Genomic DNA, 25,664 nt, shown 5'->3' on the forward strand with positions numbered 1-25,664 from the left:
GGAGGCAAAGTGGAACATGTTTCTTATCAAAATGAAAGATCTCACACAGAAAGCCACTACTTAACAACTGGCATCCCTTTTACCTACTGCAAACGGCGTACCACACAAACGTTGAATAAATATTTCTATAACTAAAAAGCAACAGTCCTTCAAGTGTTAAAACCAGTGTTTGAAGTACTTGCAAAAACTAGAAGGGTTGTGTAGTTTGCCTGCAAAAACCGTGGCTCACTGTATTTTTTTTTTTTCATTTTGTATTTCTTCTACAACCTATGTATCTTATGTATAATGCATTTGTTACCATACCATGAATGACCTAAGCAGGTCTTGGGTATTGGTCAGTAAATGCTGACTAGCCACCTGGACCCAAGCTATTGTAGCTGTGTCAATCAACAAGATGAGGTCAAGTACAGCTGTGGAGCGACTAACCTTGGGACATGATCTTGAATGTGATTGGTTAACTGAACACAGCTACACCCCCCATTATAAGTGGATGTTCACACTTATGCAACCAGGATGTTGTAGGTTTTTTTTGTATTTCAATTTTCCTTGAATTGAAATTCAATTTCTCTTGAATTTTGTTGGGTGCAAGATCACATTAAAGATGGAAAAATGTCTGGCATGATTTATCTTGATTTCTGGCCTTACATCACAAGAACCTGCAGTTTCAATAAGGGTGTGTGGACTGTTTACATCCACTGTAGAAACATGCAAGCCTGTAATAGTTCAGCATGATTGAAACCTAAGGTGACAAGCATGAAAAACTGCGAAGAGTTGTGGGAGTCATGAACAAGCTACCCAGCTATGCTCTTATGGCTGATACAGCTAATAAACATCTTGATGATCACAGGTTTCATCCTACTATTTATATACTAAAGCCGAAACCTGTTAGATTGGCCAAATAATAATAATAATAATTGCTTACACTTATATAGTGCTTTTCTGGACACTCCACTCAAAGCACTTTACAGGTAATGGGGACTCCCTTCCACCACCACCAATGTGCAGCCCCACCTGGATGATGCGACGGCAGCCATAGTGCGCCAGAACGCTCACCACACTTCAGTTATAAGTGGGGAGGAGAACAGAGTGATGAAGACAGTTCATAGATGGGGATTATTAGGAGGGCATGATTGGGAAGGGCCAGTGGGAAGTTTGGCCAGGACACCGGGGTTACACCCCTACTCTTTTTGAGAGACGCCCTGGGATTTTAATGACCACAGAGAGTCAGGACCTCGGTTTTACGTCTTATCCGAAGGACAAATAGCCTTCTCTGGTCTGTAAAGATATGCTTTTATGTTCTTTTACTACATCCCACATCAAACCGAAATGAAACCGTGATCAGCTAGCATACATCACAATTTCCTTTATGATTTCGACAAAACAATGGCTCATCACTGAAAAAAAAACTGTACGATGCGCTTGGTTCCTGCCAAGATAAGCAGTGGGTGCCGTGTTTATGTGAGCTTTGCGGGAGACAGAAAGAAGAGGCAGGCAGTTCTGGTGACTGAAGATATCCCAGAGAGCGGTGAGACCTCAAGCTTGCGAGCCCTGCTAGGGTGAAGACTCTAGACAGTTAAATGTGTGGAATAGGAGATATCCAGTCTGCTCAAGAGGAAAATATTTCTGTTTCCCTGGTTACTATATCATGGTACTTTCATTCATGTTGATCATGCACCATGCAAAATTATTCAGATCAAGAAGTTAAAATTTCATCGATTTTTCTCAGGAAAACAAGCATTGAAATCTCTGAATCGTGTTGTCAGCTCTCGAACGGATATCGAACGGATTCTCTGTGGCTCGGGAATACATTTTTGTTCCCACACATTTTAAAAAAAGAGATTGCGAATACAAAACGAACTTCCTCTGCTGCTGAAGTCCTGATGTGAAGGTAATGTCAGTACAGGCTGGTGAGGCCTGAGGCCTGATGTTTTTAAAAACAATGTTCAAGCTATTATTTGCAACGTACTGTAGAATGAAAATATGCCCAACGGTCATTTGTGATGTCAAGATTCAGAATAAACAAAACCTTCTACCTCTCAATTGATAAGATTTGCTTTAGTTTAAGGAAACACAACATCAAAACGTCTAAGACAACTGTGGTGATCCTAGGAATCCCAGGTGATAGTATTAAAATACTCAGTTCTGCAGGGAAAATACAGAACAATTTATGATAGCCATGTCTATATTAGTTATATGAATACCATAAAAATGTAAGTAAGCATTTACATTTACTTGATTCGTACTGTTGCGATGATGCACTTAAGATTTCAAGACTTTTTATTTTCTGGTGGACTTAAGACACTGATGGAAACTTCTGGGTACCACCAGATTTTCATCGTAAAATGCGTGATTTCAACAAAACAATTTAATGCGACTAACCGTTAATTTACTACTTTCATTCAGTACAGAAGCTGCAGTACAACAGTAGCAGTAGCACCAAAAGATATTTCCTCCACTCTCACCCATCGGCGCAGTATGACGTTCGTCCCAACAGCATCTGATAACCCAGACATCTTAAGACTTACTTATTTCATTAATGACAATTCATTTTTAGACGATACATGATTGTTTTAATGAAGATGGTACAGTAGGTTAAAAATTAAAATGAAGACACTTCAGCATCCTTTTCTGAACACATACAGTATAAGGTATAGAGGGAAAAGAGGGCCAGGGAAACAGTTCAAAAACCATAACATAACCTGAAATGTTAAAGAACAAAAGTTCTTTTGTATTTCCAGTCACCGAGTGCGTGATAATCATGATGTGCGGTACCTACCAAGCAACAATTCTTGAGCGTTTTGTGAAAACTAACAGGAATACAAGTCCCAGAGTACCTTGCTGACTAGTGTCTCCCCCTGACTGGTGATCATGTAGATTGGCAGCGTACAGTAGCAACGGGTAACCTTTCATCTTCTGGTTGTTGTCTGACCAGCGCACGGCGTTGTTTCAAGTTTGTAAAACTCCGGGACTGTCGGTACTGGAGCCGGTAAGTGTTTTCTAAGCGCACTTCCTTCACAGTGTAGCAGTGTAGCAGTAGGCGATCGACAGGTCTGCTGAACTAAGGATGACATTTTTGTGTACCGGTCGCCTTGGATACCGTTCTGCAGGTGACATTTTGAAATGTTTTTTTTTCAGTTTGCAGTAGGCTGGTTTATAACGCTACAATACAACTGAAATGTAATACAAAATGTAACACACATAAGCAGTTTTAAAACAAAATGATAATTAACTTTGATCTGTTCTTTTATATCTTAACTGCGCGTCTGCTAAACTATGACGTTTATCCAGAAGTCTGACGCCCAAGGGTTATTAGTTACACACAGCAGTTACAACAAAAAACGTTGTGTTTTCTTTCTCCCTTTTTTTCAGCATGAAATAAACATATAACTTGTTCCTTTACTGCCCACTATTGTATGTGCACAGTTGTCTGTATGTGCACCCGGGAACCATTATTTCATCCTTGAAAATTAATTATTCTTGTAATTGTTGTGTTCTGGTGGTCTAGCTGACTTGTCAATGTTCCCTAACTGATCACACAGGAGTAAAAAAAAAAAAAAGTTGAAGAATAAACATTTTCTCTTGTATGAGCTATTGTGACTCTAAAGTTGTGTTATCTTAATTTTATCAACAAAAATATACTGGTCTTTCACTATACTGCATGTTTACTGCTGTTTTTTTTTTCTTTCCTTGTTCGTTTCAGCACAGGTCTTTATCTCCTTTCAGCATTTCAACAGAACTCTGTCATGGAGGAGTACGAGGTTGTTAAACTCATTGGTGAAGGGGCGTTTGGGAAAGCTTTCTTAGTGAAACCCAGGCGCATCGACAGGCTGTGTGTGATCAAGGAGGTCAATCTTAGAAAGGTATCCGGAGCACCATTTCCTGGCTTTGAATTCTTCGCTTGCTAATGACTCCCCTTCATCTGTTTAGTGTTTGTGAGTGTGGATTGAAGGCTGCCTCAATCTCTTTTCAGTAACGTGTACTCAGGTTCTGTGTAGGTCCTACCCAGCTCTGTTCCGCAGGTCAGTTCCTCTCTTGATTGACCCCTCTCCTCTGCAGATGCCTACGAAAGAAAAAGAGGCTTCTCACAAGGAGGTGACGCTGCTGTCCAGGATGAAACACCCCAATGTTGTCACCTTCCTTACCTCGTTTGAGGGTTTGTATGGATCTCTCAGTTCTATTCACTGCATTTCTGGAGGCATAAAAAAGAGAAAATAGGTATTTATAGGATGGTGTTGAGCTACATTCAGTACAGGCAGCCCTGGGACTGGCCAGACCATGGGTACTGAGATCAGTAGCTTGGCAAAATCTTCAGGCGATCAAGTTTGCTGGTGAAAATAAATGTAATCAATATTTATGGATCTACACTCCACACATAGAGGGAGAGAGTCGAGGAGATTATATGCTAGTGTTGGCTTTAACGGATTTGTTGTATCTGCTGAAAACAAACATTCACAGTCTTGAGCCACAGCGCTGATGATGCTTTCTGTCAGCGCGGCTCAGGAAGCGAGGATTTCTTTTGCCTCCGCCAAAGTTCATTATCAGAGAAGTAATTAGGCACGTCAGAGCCTCCGTCAGCGGCAGTCCTGAACCTGTGAGACTTACAAGCAGTTATGTCAAAATGAAATCTCCGTATGGGAAGGAAAAAGGCCCACCCTGGCAAAGATGAACGGTTTTTATCTTGGAATTAAGAGTGATGCTCAACGGAAGCTCTCAGCACTTTAATTTTCAATCAATGGGTAATGAACAATTTCTCTAGTCAGGACATAATGCATTAAAGCCCCGTATAAGGGTGTAAGCTCATGTAAGGCTCGTTTGGGTGAGCTGTGGTGGTGCTCGGCTCGCCTCTCGCCTCACGGCCGGGCTTGCTGTGGCTGTTTCAGAGAGGATGAAGCTCTACATCGTGATGGAGTACTGCAATGGTGGGGACCTGATGAGGAGGATCAACATGCAGCGGGGGAAGTTGTTTGCTGAGGAGCAGGTAGGAGAACCCTTGTGCTCAGTCCCCGATGTTGGAATCGAGCAGCTTTTGAACAGAGAACTGTATTGTACCAGAAAAGGTTGGAGTTTATTTCTTTTTTAAGTTTCAGGCTTGGTGCAAGTTATGGTTTATAGGAAAGAGATGCCTCCCAACTTATTTGTCTTCTGTCACATTAATGTTAGGTCTTCATTTCATATAGCGGTGGACCCTGGTGCTTGTAAGTGCAGGCAGTGTGAAAAGATTGGAGCAGGTGAATTCTTGTACTACAGTGCAACATATTAGTCACTGCAGGGAGATAGCTGAGAGACCAGATAGAAACTGTTTTATATCTATTTATATTCTGTATAATATGTTTATATAAATAACATCCAGTGCCTTGTAAAGCATTCCTAAGCGTTCACCACTCTCCATAATGGTCCATTTTGTTGAATTACAAATTATCTATTTTGTTTTCTAAAGTGAATGTGTTTAATCACAATTTGAACGCTCAGCTCAAAAAGATGATATGGGGGAAAAAGTAAGTCAGCAAAAAATGGCAAAGAAAAATCCCAAATCGAAATATTTTTTTTTTGGGGGGGGAATGAATACTTAAGCAATATCAAGTAAATATACTGTATTCCATTTGATCTTGAAAGTACTTTACTGAAAGCAGGTGAATACCTTGGTAAGGCACAGTATGTAGTGTTTAGTTGTTTAGTATCTTATAATAAAATGTAAAATTCCACAATCTAAATCACTGATTCCTTATTTTGGTCCTTGAAGGCCTTGATCCAGCAAGTTCTTAACACCTGATAGAAAGGGCTACACTGGTCATACTAAGTCTTAATTTGGGCATCTGAATTTAATTCTAAAATGTTAACTGTTCTAAAATCACTTGTCTTATGAAGGTAATAATCTAAAGTTGTTATACAGTGACTGTGTGGGATCAGAATATTGACACTGCTGTGAATTTCAATTCTGCCTGTATGTGCTGCAGTAAAAACATAAGAGCAATTCTGAATTTACCTTTGATAATAATAAAGGTAATAAAGTACACAATAATAAAGTAATGATAAGGTTTAACAGTACTGTTGAATACAAGGATCTTGGGCTCATTCTCCAACAGGTTGGGATATATCTATCTTCCAGCTGTTTGTCTCCACAGATACTGGAATGGTTTGTACAGATCTGTCTCGGATTGAAACACATTCATGACAGAAAAGTCCTGCACAGAGATATAAAGGCTCAGGTATCTACAACATTCCATTATAATCATCCAGGTGGATGCTGCACATTGGTGGTGGTGGAGGGGATCTCCATTACCTGTAAAGTGCTTTGAGTGGAGTGTCCAGAGAAGCCCTATATGAGTGTAAGCAATTAATTAATTAATTAATTATAAACCAGAGTGAGAATGAACACACTTCATTACCTTTGGTTATATGTAAACCTAGTTTGTGCTTTTCTATTACATTTTTAGTGCTGAAATGGGCTGTCTTGTAGGGGAAAATCCCACTGTGCTCTGAAAGCTTTGTTGTTGTTTTCTCAAAAAGCAAGGATCCGGTGTTTTAGCTCTGTACAGGGCATACGATTCAAAATTAAAAATTGCATCTCTTACTTTCATGGTTTCTGAGGAACAATGACTTGTATGTTTGAAAAACTGTTTATGTTTGGAATTCTATGTGTTTCCAAAAATGGACATGCACCAACTTCCAGTTATGTTTTTTTTTCACTGCTCATACGGCTCAAGAAACAGCTGTGCTTCACCTGTGACATTTACCCATTTTTAAAAAAATGGCCTAGTCTCAGCTTTGTGGTTATTTGTGGTATTCCTTTACAATCTGCTGGAGACTTTCTGTTTTTCAGAATATATTCCTGGCCAATAATGGCATGAAAGTAAAACTTGGGGACTTTGGAATAGCAAGAATGTTAAACAAGTAAGTGGCTGCCAAGCTCAGAGCAACAGCTATCTGGTAGAGAGCGTTGTGTGAAAGGGGAACAGCTGTAAAATCTCTCAGTGGAGTTCACATATGCCCACAGGTGCCATTGGCTGTGCTTCATCACTGTGTAGGTATTTAAGAAAAATGACTTGATATTTAAACTATTTGTTTTGTCTATCCATAATTTTAAATAGGATTGCAAAATAAGTATAAATCCTTAAAAAATCTGACCAATTCTTTGATATCTTTTTAACACAAAACATTTGTAGAGGAAACAGATTTCATAACTTTATTTCGTATGCTTTTGGGATTTTTGGAATGATATACAGTGATGACATCATGTAGCCAATCTGCTGTCCAGTCCAGCTTGGCTCATCGTGTTTCCTGCGCTTGCAGTCCACCGAAGATCGTTCCTCTGGTGTTGTTCATTGCTTTGCTAATTTCACTCACCTTCTTATCTTTTATTGATTAGCACCATGGAGCTGGCCCGTACGTGTGTGGGAACCCCCTATTACCTCTCTCCGGAAATCTGTGAGAACAGGCCCTACAACAACAAAACGTATGTGGCAACAAAGCAGCCTGTAAAAACCGTGAGGGTCAGTTCGGGACGCTTTCGCTTGCTTGCTTTTGCTTCTTTGCTATGCTGCTGAGGTTGGTTCATGTAGGTGTTCAAAGCACGGCTGGTCAGCCCACCTGCTATAACCCAGTGTTGTGGGCTTAGTGGGGATATTAAGTTGTTAGCTAGAGTCAATTACCAGATCAAAATCCTGCCCCACCAAGCAGTTAATAGCGTGCCACACATCTTAGTGTACAAAGATGTCAATTGTGGAATACCCCAGAACTTCGATGATGTAAGTGCTAAAGCTCATAAATACTGTATATCTTATTGAGTTCAGGTGGGTAGCTGCGTCAGCATGTGTAGGCTGCAAAGGAACAAGTAATAGGTTTTTTCCATGCTGAAAAAAAGAAGAAAGAGAACACAACGTTTCGGCCGTGGAGCCTTCTTCAGGTGTGAAGAAGACCTGAAGAAGGCTTTACGGCCGAAACATTGTGTTCTCTTTCTTCTTTTTTTCAGCATGGAATAAACCTATTACTTGTATCTTATTGAGTGCCTCAGATAACATGAATTATACGTTTTCGGAGCTGTAGTGATGTCTCAATGGGATAAAAGGGAAAGAGATGGTTCCAGCCTAGCTCTGACACACTGTGATTGACCTAAGCTGATTGTAGGTGTTTCTGTAAATACGGGTTTGTGGTCCAAGTCTACATTGAATGAAATCGTTCACTTAGTGTCCTCTTTAGCTAACCCTAAGGATAAGCATGAATCTCAGTTTCATTTTTTCACTCTCTTCTGTACCTGTTTGCCGACCTTTAACACGGCAGTGCAGAAGAGCATGAGTGGTTTGCACGAGTGAGCAGCCTGAGGATTGACATTTGTCTTATTGCAACTTCCATTTCCAACCCAGATTGAAACTGAACGAATACCTTTCGTTGTGGTAGCCACTGACAGCAAAGCCGGAGCTGCTCTGGCAATTCTAAGGGATGTCTTTCATTACACTTTCTTCATTAGAATGAGATGCAGTTTTAAAGTTTGGAGTTATTTCTGAACACAGACACAAACAGAATAAAAAAAGAAATGTGTATTTCTCGTGTTGAAAGGGATTTAAAGGTCTTGTATTGTTACTGATCCATCCTGTGTTTGACTGAAGTAGAGCAATAACCTTATTTGCCAAGTACATTACACGTACAAGGAAACATAGAACAATCAATAATACATCTACACTTCACACAAAGAACATGCACAGGTCCACAGTTGTATACACACACTACATCTGTATTCCTGTGTTCTGGTTAAGCAGGAAGATGGCCATGGGGAAGTTTTTGTTTTGATTGACTGGTAGCGTCTCCCTGAGGCAATGTGTTGTAATTTGCCTCTGGAGTGGACAGATGCATGGCCACACCCAACCAGTTGAAGCCGTGAGAAACTTCTCGATGTTGGCTCTATAAAACTGACTGGGAATGGGCTGAGAAACACTGAGATTTTTCAGATAGTGCAGGAAATACAATCTCTGCTTTCTGTGTGATGATAACATCTGCCATACTCACTAAGCCCTCGGCTCTTTCGAGGGTGACGGGTTGTGCAGATTTTTATCTGGAAGTCAGTTAACATCTCCACTGTTTTCAGACTGCTGAGCTGAAGGTTGTTCTTGACACCCCAGGCGATCCACTGCCCTCCTGTGCCTGGTCTCCTCTCCACTGCTGATAGCACCCAGCAGGGTGGTGTCATCTGTAGGCTTCAGTAGTTTGACAGAGGGGCTGCTGTCCAGTCATTGGTAGACAGAGGGCAGAGTAACGGGGAGAGAACGCAGCCTTGAGGTGCACTGGTGTTCACAGATAAGAAGTCTGACAAATAGGAGCCCGTCCGCACATATTGCATTCTGTTTGTTAGGAAGTTGATGGGAAGATTCAGATGAGACAGTTTATTGGTAAGATAAGATCACTTTATTGGCCATCTACAATTTTTTGTATTAGGAATTTGTCTTTTCGCATACCCCAGCTTGCTCTCCATGAGACACCACAGACAGGGAGAGAAGCTGGGGAATTAACTTATGGTAAGATAGGAGTTACCCAGTGGAGATTGACATCATTGCACCATTTTCTGTTCACATACTGTACAAACACACTCCTCCACCTAAGGTGTGTGATCTGCTCTAAACAGCTGGTGCCCCGGTAGCGCACCTGATTAGTTGGAAACCGAGGCACTGAGCCATGTTTCAGTAAAGCAAGAGGCTGATAGAGTAATCAGAGTTTATCTGAAGAAGTAGTTGTACTTCATCTATTGTGTTGTTGAGAGACCACACATAGGAGAGAAACAGACCAAGCAGCACTGTTCGAAAGCTGCATCTTCTAAACCTGTTCTTGCCCATGGCTTTTAGATCTGTGAGAAGAACATATCAGTTCAAATGGTATTATGAGTAAGAGCTGTATCGTATTTGTATCGTAGACAGAATGATAGCATGCATAGAAAGATTTGTACAGTCAATGACCTTGATAAACCATGGCAAAACTTGGTATTGTTTGAAAGATGTGGATCGTAAGATTTGTTTTGTAATGATCATGTTAAACTTTGTCTTGCTCAGGGATATTTGGTCTCTAGGCTGTGTGCTGTATGAACTCTGCACCCTTAAGCATCCGGTAAGCAGTCCAAGTGTTCTGTGGCCATTGGTTTGAATACATGAAGAGTTATTAAAACCAATAACAAAAAACAGGGTACATCAGTCCTGCTGAAATGCAGAAAATGAACCACATTAAACCAGTAAAGATGCTGTAAACAATGCTACCAGTAATAAGCCATTTAGTAGATCATTTTATCCAAAACAACTAAAAGAAATGGTTAGAGAAGAGGAGGAAGTATTAACAACTACTGTCGACTTTTTGTATGGCAGGAGTTCAATTAAATCGCAGGTAAAGTGTTTCTTCCTTAACCACTAGATCACATAGTCTGTGCCTCATACTTTAGGATGTTTGTGTTTGTATAGCATCGGTACAGTATGGAGTTACTGTACCACAGAGAATCCTTCAGTTACTGTAGATACTATTACTAAGATAGCAAATATATTTAAATTATAAAATAATAATTTGAACTTGGTTCACGCCACCCAAACACATCCCTTGTGTATCTGATGCACAAAGGAAAGATTATTTCATCCTTATACTGTTCCACATTGAAGTTCCATGTATCATGTACCTGAAAGGAGAAAACAGTATGCATGGAATTTAAAATAACAGCCTGGTTTTACCGTAGAAGGACATACAGTATATTCCTAATTTATGTTGCAAAGTATTTTGCAATTGTAAGATTTGTTTGAATGACTGTAGCTCAAGGGTTGCTTCGAACAGTTACCAATACTGCTTGTAGCCAAGTATAATTTCTTACTATAATTCAAGTACCTAGATAATTATCACTCTAGTCAGAAGATGGCACTGCCAGCTGAATTTTCTTAAAGGTGCAAGAATTGTTTGACAAAAACATTTTACATTTATTCAATGTTCTTCAATAAGACCTTTAGTCTTAGCCTTTCTTTTAGTTTATATTCAGTTAAAAAAAGGATACAGCAATAAAATAATTTTTTTTGCCTCTGTTTTAAATCGTGCAGTGTCTCAGCATGTCTAATATAAAAAGACTCATACAAGTCCTCAAAGCCATAAGAGTACAATTACTTACTAATATTCACGTAACTGGCTAATTATCGGTCTTGCCAGAACATACGGTAGCACTGTCAAATAGATTTCTTTAAGACGCTGATATTGTTCAAGAAATAGTCTGGAGCTTTACGGTTTACAGTACATGTGACTGCTGAACAGTGTGGTCTCTTTGAGGAGACATAGCAAGGTTGTTTCTGGTTCCAGTTTGAAGGCAGTAACTTGAGACAGTTGGTGGTGAAGATCTGCAGAGGGCGGTGCGGGCCCATTGCGACCAGGTACTCCTACGATCTTCGCCTCCTTGTGAGCCAGCTGTTTAAAGTCAGCCCCCGAGACAGGCCCTCCGTGAACTCTGTCCTCAAGAGGCCCTTTCTGGAGAAGCGCATCGCGAAGCATCTGGACCCAGAGGTGAGGGCCTCACTCCCTGTTCCTCCTGCAGCCCTGTCTACATCGCTAAGCCCCTGTCCCAGTAACTCAGTACCGCCTAATGTGCAGGAAATAGTACTCTGACTTGGCCGTGAACTTGGAACCTCTCCTGTCAGCAACACTTTGACTTTAGTCTTCCTGTTGACGATTAAAAAACAATTGTGGGTTCAGCCCCATGTGGAATGTTCTGCTTCCACGCCCTTGTTTAGCTGAGTTCGCCTTTAAATTCGTAGATAAGTGAACTCACTCTTTATCAACATTGAGTGAACTCAGTCTTAAGGTTCTGTGATAGACTGTGCTCTAGATGCCTCTTTTCATTTAATTATACTTGTGTTTTCATACACTGAATTTTACCACACTTGTTTTTAATGAAGAGAGCAAACCTTGATTTCTGGAGGTCAACAGATAAATTAGAAACACTGTCCCACGCCATGTGTTCACAGTGTTTTCATTGGCCAGGTGATTAAAGAAGAGTTCAGTCACACTGTTCTGCACAGAGTGAAGCCCTCAGTTCCACAGCTTCAGGGACCTGCTGCAGCAAAGGCACAAGGTACTGACTCTATCTAAAACCAACTCTCCTACCATACTTTTCTTTTTAATATTTCAACTGTGAAAACATTTCTTGGAAAACAAAGACAATTTAAGTAAGACATATAGGGCTACTTGCATTAACTGTTTGTTCACCGTTAATTAAAGAAGAAGAACCTTAATACTGTAATGTAAAACCACACCAGTTTAGTGTGGTATGACATCACCCCCAACTCATGTCTGAGTATAAAAGTAGTCAGTTCTGCCATCTAGTGGTTGATAGTGTCTTTTTAAAACGATTAACTGTTATTTTCTAGTTTGTTCAAGAAGTAGATACGTTAGCTGTGTCCCAAGCCTAGAGAAAGCCCCAGAGCCGAAACGTTGTGTTTCTTTTCTTCAGCAGGGAATAAATTTACATGTTCATTTTCTAGTTTGTGCTTAATCTTAAATTACACATGCTCAGGATGTCTGGAATGTAGTTATAAATGGCTTTAAAACGTGCTGGTTATTATGGATTAAAAGCTATAATCCAACATCTCATCCTTAATGCTGAGCCAAGTTGAATGCATAAAGACAGTGAGTACCCTTCACTGACACTAACAATGCCCAAAACATTCCATGAAGCAGCTACAGTGTCTACTTCTTGAACAAACTAGAAAATAACAGTTAATCCAGGTGGAGCTGCACATTGTTGGGGGTGGAGGGGATCCTCATTACCTGTAAAGTGCTTTGAGTGGAGTGTCCAGAAAAGTGCTATATAAGTGTAATCAATTAGTAGTAGTAGTAGTAGTAGTATTATAAAAAGCAGAGACAGTGTCCTTTACTGGACATACTATTGATAACTTCTGGACTGTAAGAACGGACAGCGATTGCTGTATTTCTTCTTCTCAGTACCAAAGGGTGTGAAGCCCAGGGCTCAGGAGAAGTGTGCTCCTCGGATGAAAGCAGGAAACCCAGTTAGGAAGCTCTCTCCAAGGCCTCAGTGGAAACCTCAGGCAAGGGCCTGTACGCCAGAGTGTAAGGTAACGATCAGCTGACCAAAACATGCAGACACAGACAAGTCTTACAGAGAACAGGTGTATTGTTACACTAGGTAATTTAGAGACCATCTGGGACCAGAACCTCTGTTTCCATGGACCCAGAGTCCTCTCAGTTGAACAGATCATTTGCTTAATTCATATTAATAGCATCACACAGGTGTTGCCAATGTTTAGAACTAGGTGACCCACAAGAGTAACTGTTAGGGGATCTCCAGGACCAGCTTTCAAGTCCACTTTTACAAATGCTTGAAAAATGGGTCTGAATATGATCTAGCTCTTGTTGTTTCACAGTGTTGACTATTGCATGTAGGCACAATAGTCCAAAGACACTTCTGATTCTACTGCATACATGTAAAATCCAATTTAGCAGCCACAGACAGCTGTTCCTCCCTTAGCTCATCAGCATAATCTGGCTAATTTTCAGCACTGAAGTGGATAAAGAGTAATAAATCTTTCAGAGCTATAATTATTCTCATGAGTAATAAACAATGTTCTTTAGATGGTTCCACTCCCTAGCATTGCGAAAGACAATGAATATTTACACCTACGATTCACAGATATGTTGCATTACAATAAACAAGAAACTCCTTAAAGTTTAAGACCTGAAACGTTCATTTCCTTTCCATGAAGATTTAAACTTTTTTTTTTTTTCTGGTGACATCAAATGCTCTGGATTTCACTGTCCATTTCGTTTTCACAGCCCGCTTACCCTAAAGCAGCGGGAGCAGGCAGGCCGGCAGCTCAGCAGTATGACGATTATGGGAGGAATGGAAACAACAGGGAGCATGGCTTGTATAAGCACTACCACGCTCAGCTAGACCTCATCCGAAACCGGCATCAGGAGCAAGCCGCTCTTCCCCAGGCTCCGCTCCTCGAGAGGGATGAAGATCCCTGTCGCGACAGAGCGCACGTCCCTCCATCGTACCGGCGGTAAGCTTAAAGTGTTCAGACCCGACGAAGAATCCGTATGAAGTACAGAAAGCATAGACTTTACACGAATACTTTTTCAGGAAAGCCCAGGGACTTGGTAAGTCATGAGCACCTTGTGTCTGAAACACGTTTGTTCACAAATTCAGGAAGCTGATAAGTCAAAAATGTCATCATTTAATATTGCAAAATACATCATATTACTGATGTCCTGCTTATCATGTATCCTTTGCTCCCACAATCCTTTGCATAAAGCATTTGGCCCCTCTAGCCTGCGTGTAACATCTGTGAGAACTGTGGTGTATTAAAAAAACGGTGGGTATTTGTTTTAAAATTTTGGAGGACAGAGAAACACAATGGTCACTTAATCAAAATCAGTAGCTGGTCATTGAAAACTGCAGCTGACTATGTGCCCTCTGTCTTTCCAGGGTTAATGAGGCACATGATGAATACCTACGAAGAAGACAAGAGGCCAATCAGTACAAAATCAAAGTAGAAAAGCAGCTGGTAAGACACTTTTCCTATTACTACTGATTGCATTTGCCTCTATATTGCAACACCTTGAAAGTGTGAATCGTTATATTCCTAATTATTCATATTCAATGCTGGTCTGAGTATGATAGCATGGGGGTTAATGAGAATGTGGACTCTTTCTGCACTCCTTCTTACAGTCATTACGGAATGACAAAAAGGTGTGTCTCCATGTGGGCACGCGTGTGAGTTTTTGCATGAAGATGCGATATGGGTTTTTATATAAGGCTCAAAGCTTCGGTGGCTTGATCACACTGCAGCAGTCACAGGGCTCAGTGAAAGAGAGAAGGACTGCAGTTGGTGCTGAAAGCAATGTTGAAATGTCATCACTGGGGTTTCCAGAGGTCCATTTGTTCAACATTATTAGACTCTAGTATTGCACCAGTTTAACTGGCAGAAAGTACTCAGCTGCAGTCTGTACCTCAACAGACAGTCAATTGGATATTACCAAAGGGTTCTGTTTTCTCTCTCGTTGTAGATGGAACAACCCAGGGCAGGTGTTGTAAGTCTGTGTTAAGGAGAAGAGCTTTAATTAAAGGGCAGAAGTTCACCTCAAGGTTTAAGCAGCCCAAGTTGATAGACAAGTTGTATGTTGTATGAGACTGATTGGCTCACGACCTCTGGAAATGTTCAATCCCGATTATTCTTGAGCTTTCTCTCCCTTTTATCTCTATACGTGTGGATTATTTATTACCTGTAGCATTTCTTTTAATGTAGAATATTTGTTAGGTGTAGGGGGTTATAACAGAGGTAAAATAGCAGTTATGGTCCCAAACATAATCTGGCACTTCAGAATTCAGAAACCAGTGTCTCAGTTCCATAAATTTATCCCAGGAAGTGGTGATTTTTTGTTCTGTGGTATTAAAATTTCTTCAGGCTGAACCTTCAAGCACAGAACAGAGCATTCGAAATCCACGTCCTACATTACTGCTGTAGAGCAGAATCACTGACAAGCCTGACCTTCAACTTGCAGGGTCTGCGTCCCTCCACAGGGGACGCTGTTTGCCACAGAGCACAAGCGCTAGAGCGGCCTGTGCCTCCCCAGAGAGGCAACCACCCTCCATCCTCCAGGAAACAGAGCGTTCACGAGGTAAGAGAGCTGCAGACTGGTTCTAGGAAACCATTTTACTGCCGGAGACCCTGGAAAGAAACCAACTCAATCCTTCTGCATAGCCAGTATCTTATTCATTTTCCAGTTAACAAGCATCAGTCCCAGCTTGAGCGACTACTGGTTTATTAGTTTAGCTAATGGTCTATTTATAACAGCATACCACCTGAAGATCTGTTTATCATTTGTATTTCTAGAGCCGGTAACCATTCTGCCTGTCTATCTTTTCTATTATTATTTTGTATAGAACTTAGTTTTTTCTTGACCTTATGCCAAGATTTATCACACCATTTGGGTCAACACTTTTTAAGATTTTCATCCACTTATTCTTGGGATGAATCTGTCCCAGGTTTCAGGTAGAATATACTACTCAAAAGCATACTGTAATATGATCACTGCATGACGTTCGTTGGGGGCTTTCTGAGTTCTGTCTGAGTTCTGTACATCCCCGTACAGATTCTGTGTTCTTCCATCTCCATTCTAGTTTAAGTGTTTTTGAATTTCTCTGCCTCTAGCTTATCTGGTTGTTAACTGCCAGGTGCTTCTTAAAAGCAGCTATAAGTTTTGACAGTGTGGCTAGGTAGTTTGTTCTGGATTCCCATAAATTAAACAGGAATGACATCAACACTGCTTCCCAGCAGCTGAGCCAGCTGTGCATGTGTACCTCTTGCGAAATGAGGAGATGAACTCTGTGAGCACTGATTATGTGATATACTTGTTTGTTGTTGACTGACACAAAGGGATCCGTAGTGTTTCTCTCAAAAAACGCTGACCACTAATTGGCTTTGTATTTCAGGGGATAACACGCAGTTATGAGGATGTTATATAAACATTACTTTATGTAATTGAAAAGAAACAAAAACTGTAATGGAAACTCCATTCAAAACCGGTTTGGAGATTTATAAACAAATCATGTTCTTTCTTTAAACTATCATGTATATAACAGATGCTCACTTGATCAACAGAGAGGTATATTCTAAGAGTACCCTTTTTGAAAAAACAGCTTTAACTTTACTGCAGTGTTCAGCAAACATTTTCCTAGAGCCAATGCTCTTTTTAAAACCAACAAAATCTCTTTCCGTTATAAAACGAGCTCGTAAGGGCCGTTCAGACTCCACTGTGATTTTGTCTTTCCTCAAGGAGTACCTGAAACAGCTTGAGGAAATCAGGCAGCAGTATCACAATGAGGTCAAGGGGTTCAGGATGAAAGCAGCAGTACAGGTAAAGATCAGAGGAGTTCCCGCGAAGATTTCTTCATCAGGAAACACACTGTACAGGCAAGACCTCAGTGTAAGAAGTGAAAAATTAATAGTTAACAAAACTGAATTTTTACTGTTTGTTCAAATGTTAAAGATCAGTCACGCTTTTTTTCTTGCATGTGTTTCTTATCATGAGGTTATGCACAATTCCTGTCTTATTATGTAGTCATATTATAAGACAAACACTGTAAAATACAACAAGTGTCAGCAGCAGATCTGAAAGATGTTTTTTTGTTTGCCTGGACTATATAAACAAAACGGCTCTCAATTATACAAACACAATTGTATTTGGTTGAATATACACCTGGCAAATACAGAATGCAGTCTTTAAATTACATATTTTATATTATGGTGTAGACTGGTATTGACACCTTAATTTTCACCACTCTGACCTCAGAGTTTCAGAGCTGTAGACCACAGTTGTTAATCCTACATAAATCACACTGTTCACTGGCACATAGAATGAAGAATTTAAAATATTTAAACAGGGGCCTTGAGTGTAGTTATTATTTTGATTGATGTCTTTAGCCAAAGAAACTAAACATGAGTGAATTGTAAATTATTCAAACTTGAGTAGTAACTCCAGTTCTATCTCTTCTAAATGTCTGATTGAAAATTAATGAGAAACACAGACATTTTTACATTTTATCTATTTTTCCAATTTTTTTAAAATGCTGTATGCAGCTGGGTCTGACACAGTAGTTTAAAAGAAGCATGTTTTCAAGGGGATTTGGAAAGTTGTTATTGTCATGATATAAGATCACTTTATTGGCCATATACAATTTCTTGTATTAGGAATTAATACAAGATTAGCAACTTCAGATTAGCTCTCCATGAGACACACAGACAGGGAGAGAAGCTGGGGGTCAGAGCGCAGGGTCAGCCATTTATACAGCGCCCCTGGAGCAGCTGGGGTTAAGGGCCTTGCTCAGGGGCCCAACGGAGTAGGATTCCTCTGCCGGCCGTGGGATACAAACCTGCAACCTTCCAGCCACAGGCGCAGATCCTGAGCCACAGAGCCGCCACACTGCCCAATGTGACTTCCTCACTGGCATGCAGCCTTTCATTTTAAACAGTTTCCTATTGTACTCCCCATTCTCAACCCCAAGAGAGTTGTTCAAGAACAACTCCCTGTCTCTTCATATCACTTTGTTCTTTTTTGCAATTCTGAAAATGCCTCAGCCCGAGGTCAAAGCAGAGACATATTTGGTTGAACGGTCCGAGCCAACTGAATCTCCCTCCCAGGCAAAAGAACAAGACCATGGAGCAGAACATGTTCAGGTAGTGTGTCTTTTCTTCCAGCAGTGTGGACATTTTACACACCAAATAGTTTTTAGACATCACATGCTCTCTTTTTACATGCAAACAGAATGTTGAAGAGCGCCTGAGACACATCACGTGTGATGAAGACAGACAGGCAAGGAAAGCATTGGAGATAAAACACAAAGCAAAGGTAAAACGCTAACACTACATGCACTAAACCTCATCTGAGGAACAAAGTAAGACTAACACTGGATCCTGTCAGTAACAAACATGTTAACTGCTGTAAGCTGTATTACTGTACCAGTGGACATCTCTCCAAAACACAATTTCCAAATGAGCTAGTGAAGTAACCTGGGGCCTTGAGTTATATGACTGACATCTCGTCCTTGCAATGAGACGTTAAACTGAGGTGCTGACTGCTTGGTTATTGAAGATCCCCTGGGTCCTAGGCATTGTTTGGAAGTGTAATGAATAAGGTTCATTGGAATGTAACTGTTATATACAGAAGAAACAAAAAACAACAACAAACTGTATACTTTTTTTATTTGTGCCAGAAAGGGGTCATGTTTGAAGTTCGTTTAGATGAAGAAGACTTACAACAAGATGACAACACAGAAGAGGTATGTTTGCACATATGTAGGAGACACCAGATTTATACTTGTAATTGGGATACAGAACTTGTAAATCTCGATTGAAGCAGATCTGCGTGACAGAGGTAAATTAGTTGAAACCTCAGAGCCAGTCAGCCCTCCTGCAGCAGATCCATTCTCATACCGATGTCTTCTAAATGCCTTCTCCTCAGTAGAACTACTGCATGTGGCATCTTTTCAGGAAGTGGACATGTTGAACCAGACCCTGACCTTCCAAGATGGAGAAGACCTGAGACAGGTGAACTGGAAGCCTGTGGGGCTGGAGGGCGGCCCACAGGAGCGACCAGCAGACGGCGCACGAGGGAGGAGGCTGTGGGGTCAGGAAGTGCCGCACACCCTCCTGAATGCCATGGCCAACCTGGAGGTGTCCTCTGCGCTGCCCACCATGTCTGAGCACAGCCTCCGTAAGCACCTATCTTTCACTCTCCTGCCTTGTGCCACTGTACCACGCCAAAGCTGTGCACACCCCCCGTTTTCCATGATACCGCCAGCAATTTGGTTTTTACAAAACCCTGCTTTTAAAAGGGTACTTTAAAGCAAAATATTGGATCAGGAGGTACAAGACCATTTTGTTGATGCCAGAATGCTCAGCTCTGTTTTCTGCAGCTGACAGGTGTTTAAAGCTAAACTGGGGCTCAAACTGATAATACTTGATAAGAACACCTTCACTGACATAGCTTGTAACTGCAAAATGTGGTAAAGAAAATCTCCCTTTAGGTTATTGAGACGAATGATACCAAGTCTATTGGTAGAAAGTACAAGGAAGAAATGACAGGCCTGCATTTTGGGGACATTAAAGACACAAACCTGTGAAAAAAAGTGTTTAGCTATACAGGGGTCCATCATGATAGTCAATGATGATAACGCTTCTGTTTGTGCCCTGGAAATGAAATCTGCCCTCTGCCAGCAGGGGAAGATGGACACGATCAGGAGCCTGCAGGACCGAGGGGTCAGTGGCAGGACAGACCCCCAGAAACACTGCTGAGGGCACTGGCAGAGGCCGAGCTCACCTCTGCCAGCACCATCCTGGACACAGGTCCCCTGGGTAAGACACCGCTGGCCTGGTGCTGACCGCCACCCTCCCTCCCTCCCTCCCTTCATATAAAGAGCTCAACACAATGCGACGACACCTTGTGATGAAGCACATGGTTGACTGCTTGGCCCGTCAGCCGTCACTTCACAAAAAAAAAACACAAGATCGATGTTAAAATGTTCGCAAGACTGAATCGTTTTTAATATTCTACAAGCTCAGTCCTGCTCTCGCTGGGGAATGGTCAGAAGGTCATTTTTAGTAAAAATGTAATCAGCGCATTTTTAGTCAAATGTTTTCATGAAAAAAAACTTTGATTATAGTGCGTTTCAAAACTAGACCTTCAGGTAAACTAGAATTCCTACCACGATTTGTTGTATTTCATATGTGTGCATTAGAAACATACAGGTGGGGAGCTGCGTCAGCATGAGTAGGCTGCAAAGGAACAAGTAATAGGTTTATTCCCTGCTGAAAAGGGTCTCACACCCGAAGAAGGCTCCACAGCCGAAACGTTGTGTTTTCTTTCTTCTCTTTTCAGCAGGGAATAAACCTATTACTGACTCCTTAGAAACATACATGGTCAAAGTGTCTGTTAAAACAACACGATTAGTTTACCCAGCGTTGTGTGATGGTTTGGGCTCTTCTCTCAACACTCAGAGACCCTCAAACCTTGGACACCCGTGGAGGAGGGTGAAGATGAGGAGGTGAGCTCTGACATCGATATGGATGAAGAACGGCTGGAGCCCAGATCAGATGACGACGACACGTAAGTGGCTCCAGAACCTCACAGTCGGCATTTTTACATTTGGGGAACAGGTGCTCAGAACGAAATTTATTTTTGGTAGAAACTTCGAAGAATCTGAAGACGAGCTGAGAGGAGAGGTGGCTGATTCCATGAAGAACTTCTTCTTAATGAAGGAAGATGAGGAAGAGGAGGGGCAGGCTGCACAAACACAGCAGGGTGTGAAGCTGGCTGAGCCGCAAAGTGGAGATACACCAGCTCAGACTGCGCAGTCACACAACGAGGAGACAGAGGCTCGGGAAACGCAGGCTCTAGAGAACAATACGCCTGACCCCATGCAGAACAATCGCAATGGGACACAGGACCAGGTTTAGTCTCTGTCTAGCATTATAAATTATAATGAAGCTGCAAACAGAAATCGGGGGGGGGACAGTTTTGCAGAGCTTCAAAACTAAAGTCACTTGGACCAATGCTGCACTGAAGGATTCCATATCCCACTAGATTACTGCAGAACTGTTGTAAATATTGTATAATGCATTGAAGCTCTTCTTGTTTCTCTGCAATTCCAGCAGGAAACTCACCATACTTTTACACTGTAGCATCTTTCAGTGTTCAGAAACACTGGCTTTTTCCTTGCTGTCCTCGAGGTTGAAATGTAAATCCAGATTAACACAAAAGCTTGCTTTTCTTTAGGTCATTAAATGTTTACACGATGGTTTTGTGATCGATGCCAGCTGCTTGTGTCTCTTTAAAGTATTCAGCGATTTTAAACATAATTTAAAAAATATTTCTTTAAATAATTTAATGCAGTACATCACACATATGCAACATCAAACTGACAGATTAAAAACAAATCATTATATCATCTGCAAAAAATGAATTTAGAATTATGCAACCCACCTAACCCTTCAATTAACCCACTGCAATGTACACACTATACACAGGGCTATCATTCAAAGGGCTAAGCTTCGGAAAAACAGATTTTGGTCTTTGTTGTTAAGTGAAAGTCATGCACCCTTGCGTAGTACAATTCTCATTATCGCACTGTGCCTGGCACACATACCAAATGTGGATACAAAAAAGGGCAGCAGACATTAATGATGTGATGTTTGGCTACTTGTTTTTTTTTAAATAAATTAATGGATGTCTGACAGTTTCCCGTTATCTGTGCAATCTTTCCAGTGCATTTATATGCCCGTATATCTATACACTGTATATGTGAATGCCTGTCCTTGTGAAGAGAGGGGTAGCAAGAGAAGGAAAACTGCTCAACAGATTTCTCTCTGTCCTAACTTCTACTGTCTGCTGCTACAGCACTTCTCAGTTCAGACACAGCCCCTTCCAGTGGTGTTAAATCATGTCAGGGGGGTGAACCGTTAAGTAGAGCTTCAAGGACAGGCGATTTCTTCAGTAAAGCGGAAGGTTTATGAACAATACTAATCAAGGCTGTTAGTGTGATTAGCCATCAGAGCATGCAGTGCTTTTGGGCCTATTTTCTGATTGCACTACAAAGTGCCAACACAAACATGCTTCGTCTCGGCTTGTTCCCCTTTGGCCTAAAGACACAGCGCAGAGGCAACTGCAAGCCGTCTCCCTTCCCCCAGCGCCTCCTATCTTTGCGCTGCGCCCATAACAGGCTCCACAGCGGACAGGAAGGAGGCTTCAAACTCCCGGTCGGAGAAACGGGATACAGACTGGCGTGCGTTACGCCTGATCTCCAGCCTGGCCTCTGGCGACAGCGCGAGGATCCTCTCCAGGGCTTCCGCGTAGCCGTCCTCATCATCTGCCAGGAACCCGGTCGCCCCTCCCTCGTGGGGGACCACAATGTCTAACAGCGGCCCCCCGGATCGGTGGGCCAGAACGACCATCCCCGCGGCCATGCACTCCACGATCCCTGCACACAGGCGAACGAGAGAGGCACATCTTGAGAGCCCTGCATTCAAGAGCAACCTGCATCTGTCGGGGTGCATCTTCTATTCTTTTCCTGCTGCGCACATGCATAACTAGCTCTGACAAAGGATTCCAAGCAGCCTGTGCTAGAAATCAAAGTCGTCCATCACAAAAGAGCATAAAGCACATGCAAAGGCATCCTGACATCTATTCCCCTACTGTTCTGGATATTAACAGTAAATCAATACAGCGATCTCATTACCTATCCCGAAATGCTCGTTCCACATGGTGTGCAGGCCCACAGTGGCGGAAGCCAGCTCTTTCTTCAGTTCTTCAAAAGGAATGTTTAATTTAAACTCCACCTTGTCCTCAACGCCCAGCTCCTGGCACAACCCCCTGAGCAGCCGCACCCTCTCCTCGTCCTCCTGGTTCCGACAGCCGCCAATCAGAACCAGCCGGGGGGCTTCCACCTCCCCGGCCGCCGTCTTTCCCAGGAGCTTCTGAAACGCATGGATCTGCAGCCGGTGGTCCTTCTCCGGCCTGAACTGGCCAATCGAAACGACAGAGCGGCGCTTTTTTGCCTGGCCACTCTCGAGGGGGATGTCAAGGAAGGCCTGCACGTCGCACGGAGGGTACACCACACTGGTGCGGTCACGGCACCTCCAGAGCGTCAGAATGTGGTTCTGCGTCCAGGTGGAGTTCACCATTATCACATCACTGCAGGAGCCAACCAACCCATACAGAAAGGCAAACATGCAGTAATAGACTAGTTTGATGGCACTTAAAATAGGGTTTCTTGAAATATACTCGGCGTTGTTGAACCTCGGGTTTCTACTGTGAACCACTGACAGCATATCTGTGCTGATGGTGGGGTAGTGCACATAGCTCGCAGTGCGACACGCTGCCAAATACTTAAACAGTGGCAATGTGAAGGCGTATCCCATAGAGTCTATATAGATGTCAGGGACAAGCTCTGCGAGCGCTTCCCATCCCAGGAAAATCGAGCCGAGGCTTTGACCCAGCAAGGTGAAATGAGGATAGAGGCTGGCTTCCACAAGAAAACGATGTTTGAGGAAAACAAACTTCACTGGCCCAGGAAGTCTGATGTTGAATCTTCTTCGTGCTCCTTCAAGAATCTGCTCGCCCGTGACGCCCTGGTCCCCAGTATACACCACATAGGAAGCATCTTTGTACCTAGAAAAGCACCATAAACGGTAATGAGGGAAGCAGATCACGTGTATAATCATCTTCATGTTGGCAGAAATACAAGGTTAACCACTATAATATTTCATATATAATATTTCTGCTTTTTGTAAATACATGTATTGTTTCCTTTCTGTGACTTTTTAAAACAATGTATGAAAAGTATTACTATTGCACTGAATAGATAAGGAAATAAAAAAAAACATCTTCAAGTTTAGCCAAGCTCTGCCATCCATTCTCTAACCATGTCATCTAATTCAGGGTCACGGGGAAGCTGGAGTCTGTCTGAGGGAAGGTCAATTTTATATTGCTTCAGAATTTATTCATTTTATAGTGATCTTTCGTATACGAGATTTAATAGTCTCTCGCAGGTCTAATACTTTGTTTTTAAAAAAGCAAGACCGATTCAAGAACAGAATGTAAGTGTGTCACAGGAAACCATCTGAAACACTTGCTAGACGCAGCTTCAGTGAAATTTAAGTGGCAGCTTGACTGACTTGCTCTCTCTGCTTCTGTAGCTTACCTGTACTTCCACTTAGTAACAACAGAGTATAAAGATTAGCCCTTCCAGAACTACTCTTTAGAAGAGAACAGAACAGCTCTGGACTCTGATCTTTATGCGCATCAATAAAAAGATTGATCATCTTCTCACTCGAAACCTGATCTCCGGTGCATTTATTTCTAACATCAGCAAGCTACGGGTGCAAGGCAGGGTACACCCTGGTCAGGCAGACAGTCCAGAGCAGCGCAGCGCAGACACAGACACACAAACAGACACACCAGGGCCAGTTTTCCCAGAATGTTGTAGCTCTGTGGGATGAAACTGGATAACCGGAGAAAACCCATGCAAACACAGAGAGAATATACAGAACCCACACAGAACCGAACCCCAGGAGTTGAACCCAGGACGGAGCTGCATGGCAGCAAATCTGTCTACTGTGCCATCCTCAACCGAGTTCCTGATTCTGGCAAATTTAACCTTAGGGTCATTTGTTTTTACAGGTGTGATCAAATAAACATGTCTCAGTCAGAACTTGAAGGCAAGTTTAAAAAAAAAGAACTGAAACCGGGTGTTAAGCCTGAACTTTCTGGATTTGGGAAAACGGGCGACAAACGCCGAGCTCCCGCTCTCCCGGTGCTCACCTGCTCTGCAGCGCTCTCAGGGCGCACCACAGCACCCTTTCCCCGCCGCCGCCCGCGTTGCAGTAGGGGTGAAAGAAAGCGACAACGGGGGACTTGAGTCCCTGCTGCCGGTCGGTCCTCCTCCGCCGAAGCCACAGCCGTGTCCCCAGGATCAGGAAGAGGAGCAGGGCGGTAAGCGCCAAGCTGAGGAACACGCAAGGCACGACGAGCGACCACAGCAACCTGGAGCAGAAAACATCAGCCGTCTATTGTCATAAGCGGACTCAGTGGACACAAGCCTGTAGGAGCCTGTGTCTGCACGCTTTCATCAACCGAAATATGAACAGACACCGACGTGTTTGAAGACCAGGCCATTTTTGCAGATGCCTTCGAACGACATGTAACTTAACAAGCCAGTCAGTTAAGCTCAATACTGTATAGACACAGCACTCGGAACGTGCTAATAAACCGTGTTGCAGTACATTCATTGATAAAAAAACAGCCTACACACCTAACATCTTACCGACGATGAGAGTATCACTAATGTAGTATAACTACCTAGCTGAGCATTTATCTTGTTTTTGTCAGCACTGAAAAGCAGTGGTTTATTGCCTTTTATTAATGTCATTAAAAACATTAAATACGAAAGAGATTAGAAATCAACTTTACCGGACTAATTCGCATAAGCACAGAGACCCATGTTCAGCCATTTTTTTACGTGTTTTACCTACGACCCCGGAAACTAAACCCTCACGTTTCCGTTCTTCCGCTTCTCTGATTGGTTAGAACCGGGTTGCTGACGTGTATTCGTAGTTGCTAAGGAAATGACGCTTTACTTTGTTGTCGAA

The 25,664-nt window shown here is 42.2% G+C and overlaps 2 protein-coding genes across 4 annotated transcripts; one reads left to right on the forward strand and one right to left on the reverse strand.

Annotated features, from left to right (window-relative positions):
- The first annotated feature begins 2,683 nt into the window (after positions 1-2,683).
- nek5 (NIMA related kinase 5) lies at positions 2,684-21,757 on the forward strand. 3 transcript variants are annotated; one of them, XM_088646532.1, is made up of 22 exons: positions 2,684-2,986; positions 3,701-3,860; positions 4,057-4,153; positions 4,881-4,978; positions 6,123-6,206; positions 6,821-6,891; positions 7,367-7,453; positions 10,035-10,089; positions 11,305-11,505; positions 11,983-12,073; positions 12,943-13,073; positions 13,792-14,021; positions 14,447-14,525; positions 15,523-15,639; positions 16,798-16,878; positions 18,099-18,197; positions 18,286-18,369; positions 18,734-18,799; positions 19,011-19,233; positions 19,740-19,874; positions 20,517-20,625; positions 20,705-21,757. In XM_088646532.1, exons 2-22 carry the CDS (start codon positions 3,744-3,746, stop codon positions 20,973-20,975), a joined length of 2,526 nt encoding a protein of 841 aa, XP_088502658.1. In that variant the 5' UTR covers positions 2,684-2,986; positions 3,701-3,743; the 3' UTR covers positions 20,976-21,757. The 3 variants fall into 3 exon arrangements, with proteins under 3 accessions (XP_088502658.1, XP_088502666.1, XP_088502676.1); XM_088646540.1 differs by having other exon boundaries at positions 3,706-3,860; XM_088646550.1 differs by lacking the exons at positions 2,684-2,986; positions 3,701-3,860; positions 4,057-4,153; positions 4,881-4,978; positions 6,821-6,891.
- alg11 (ALG11 alpha-1,2-mannosyltransferase) lies at positions 18,706-25,578 on the reverse strand. Its single transcript, XM_088646561.1, has 4 exons — positions 25,486-25,578; positions 24,838-25,059; positions 22,754-23,685; positions 18,706-22,495 (listed from the first exon to the last, which is right to left on the reverse strand). The coding sequence occupies exons 1-4, from the start codon at positions 25,524-25,526 to the stop codon at positions 22,212-22,214; spliced, it is 1,479 nt and encodes a 492-aa protein (XP_088502687.1). The 5' UTR covers positions 25,527-25,578; the 3' UTR covers positions 18,706-22,211.
- Positions 25,579-25,664: the final 86 nt, after the last annotated feature.

The sequence above is a fragment of the Lepisosteus platostomus genome, chromosome 2 (assembly GCF_059453375.1).
Source record: "Lepisosteus platostomus isolate fLepPlt1 chromosome 2, fLepPlt1.hap1, whole genome shotgun sequence".
Taxonomy (NCBI): domain Eukaryota; kingdom Metazoa; phylum Chordata; class Actinopteri; order Semionotiformes; family Lepisosteidae; genus Lepisosteus; species Lepisosteus platostomus.

Excerpts from the sequence above, each read along its gene's own strand:
- alg11 (XM_088646561.1), bottom strand. The coding sequence starts at position 25,526 with ATGGCTGAACATGGGTCTCTGTGCTTATGCGAATTAGTCCG. Across the intron at positions 25,060-25,485 it reads TGCTTATGCGAATTAGTCCG|GTTGCTGTGGTCGCTCGTCG; the intron begins GTAAAGTTGATT and ends TTTCTGCTCCAG. Across the intron at positions 23,686-24,837 it reads CTGAGAGCGCTGCAGAGCAG|GTACAAAGATGCTTCCTATG; the intron begins GTGAGCACCGGG and ends GTGCTTTTCTAG.
- nek5 (XM_088646532.1), top strand. The coding sequence starts at position 3,744 with ATGGAGGAGTACGAGGTTGTTAAACTCATTGGTGAAGGGGCGTTTGGG. Across the intron at positions 3,861-4,056 it reads AGGAGGTCAATCTTAGAAAG|ATGCCTACGAAAGAAAAAGA; the intron begins GTATCCGGAGCA and ends TCTCCTCTGCAG. Across the intron at positions 18,370-18,733 it reads AGATAAAACACAAAGCAAAG|AAAGGGGTCATGTTTGAAGT; the intron begins GTAAAACGCTAA and ends TATTTGTGCCAG.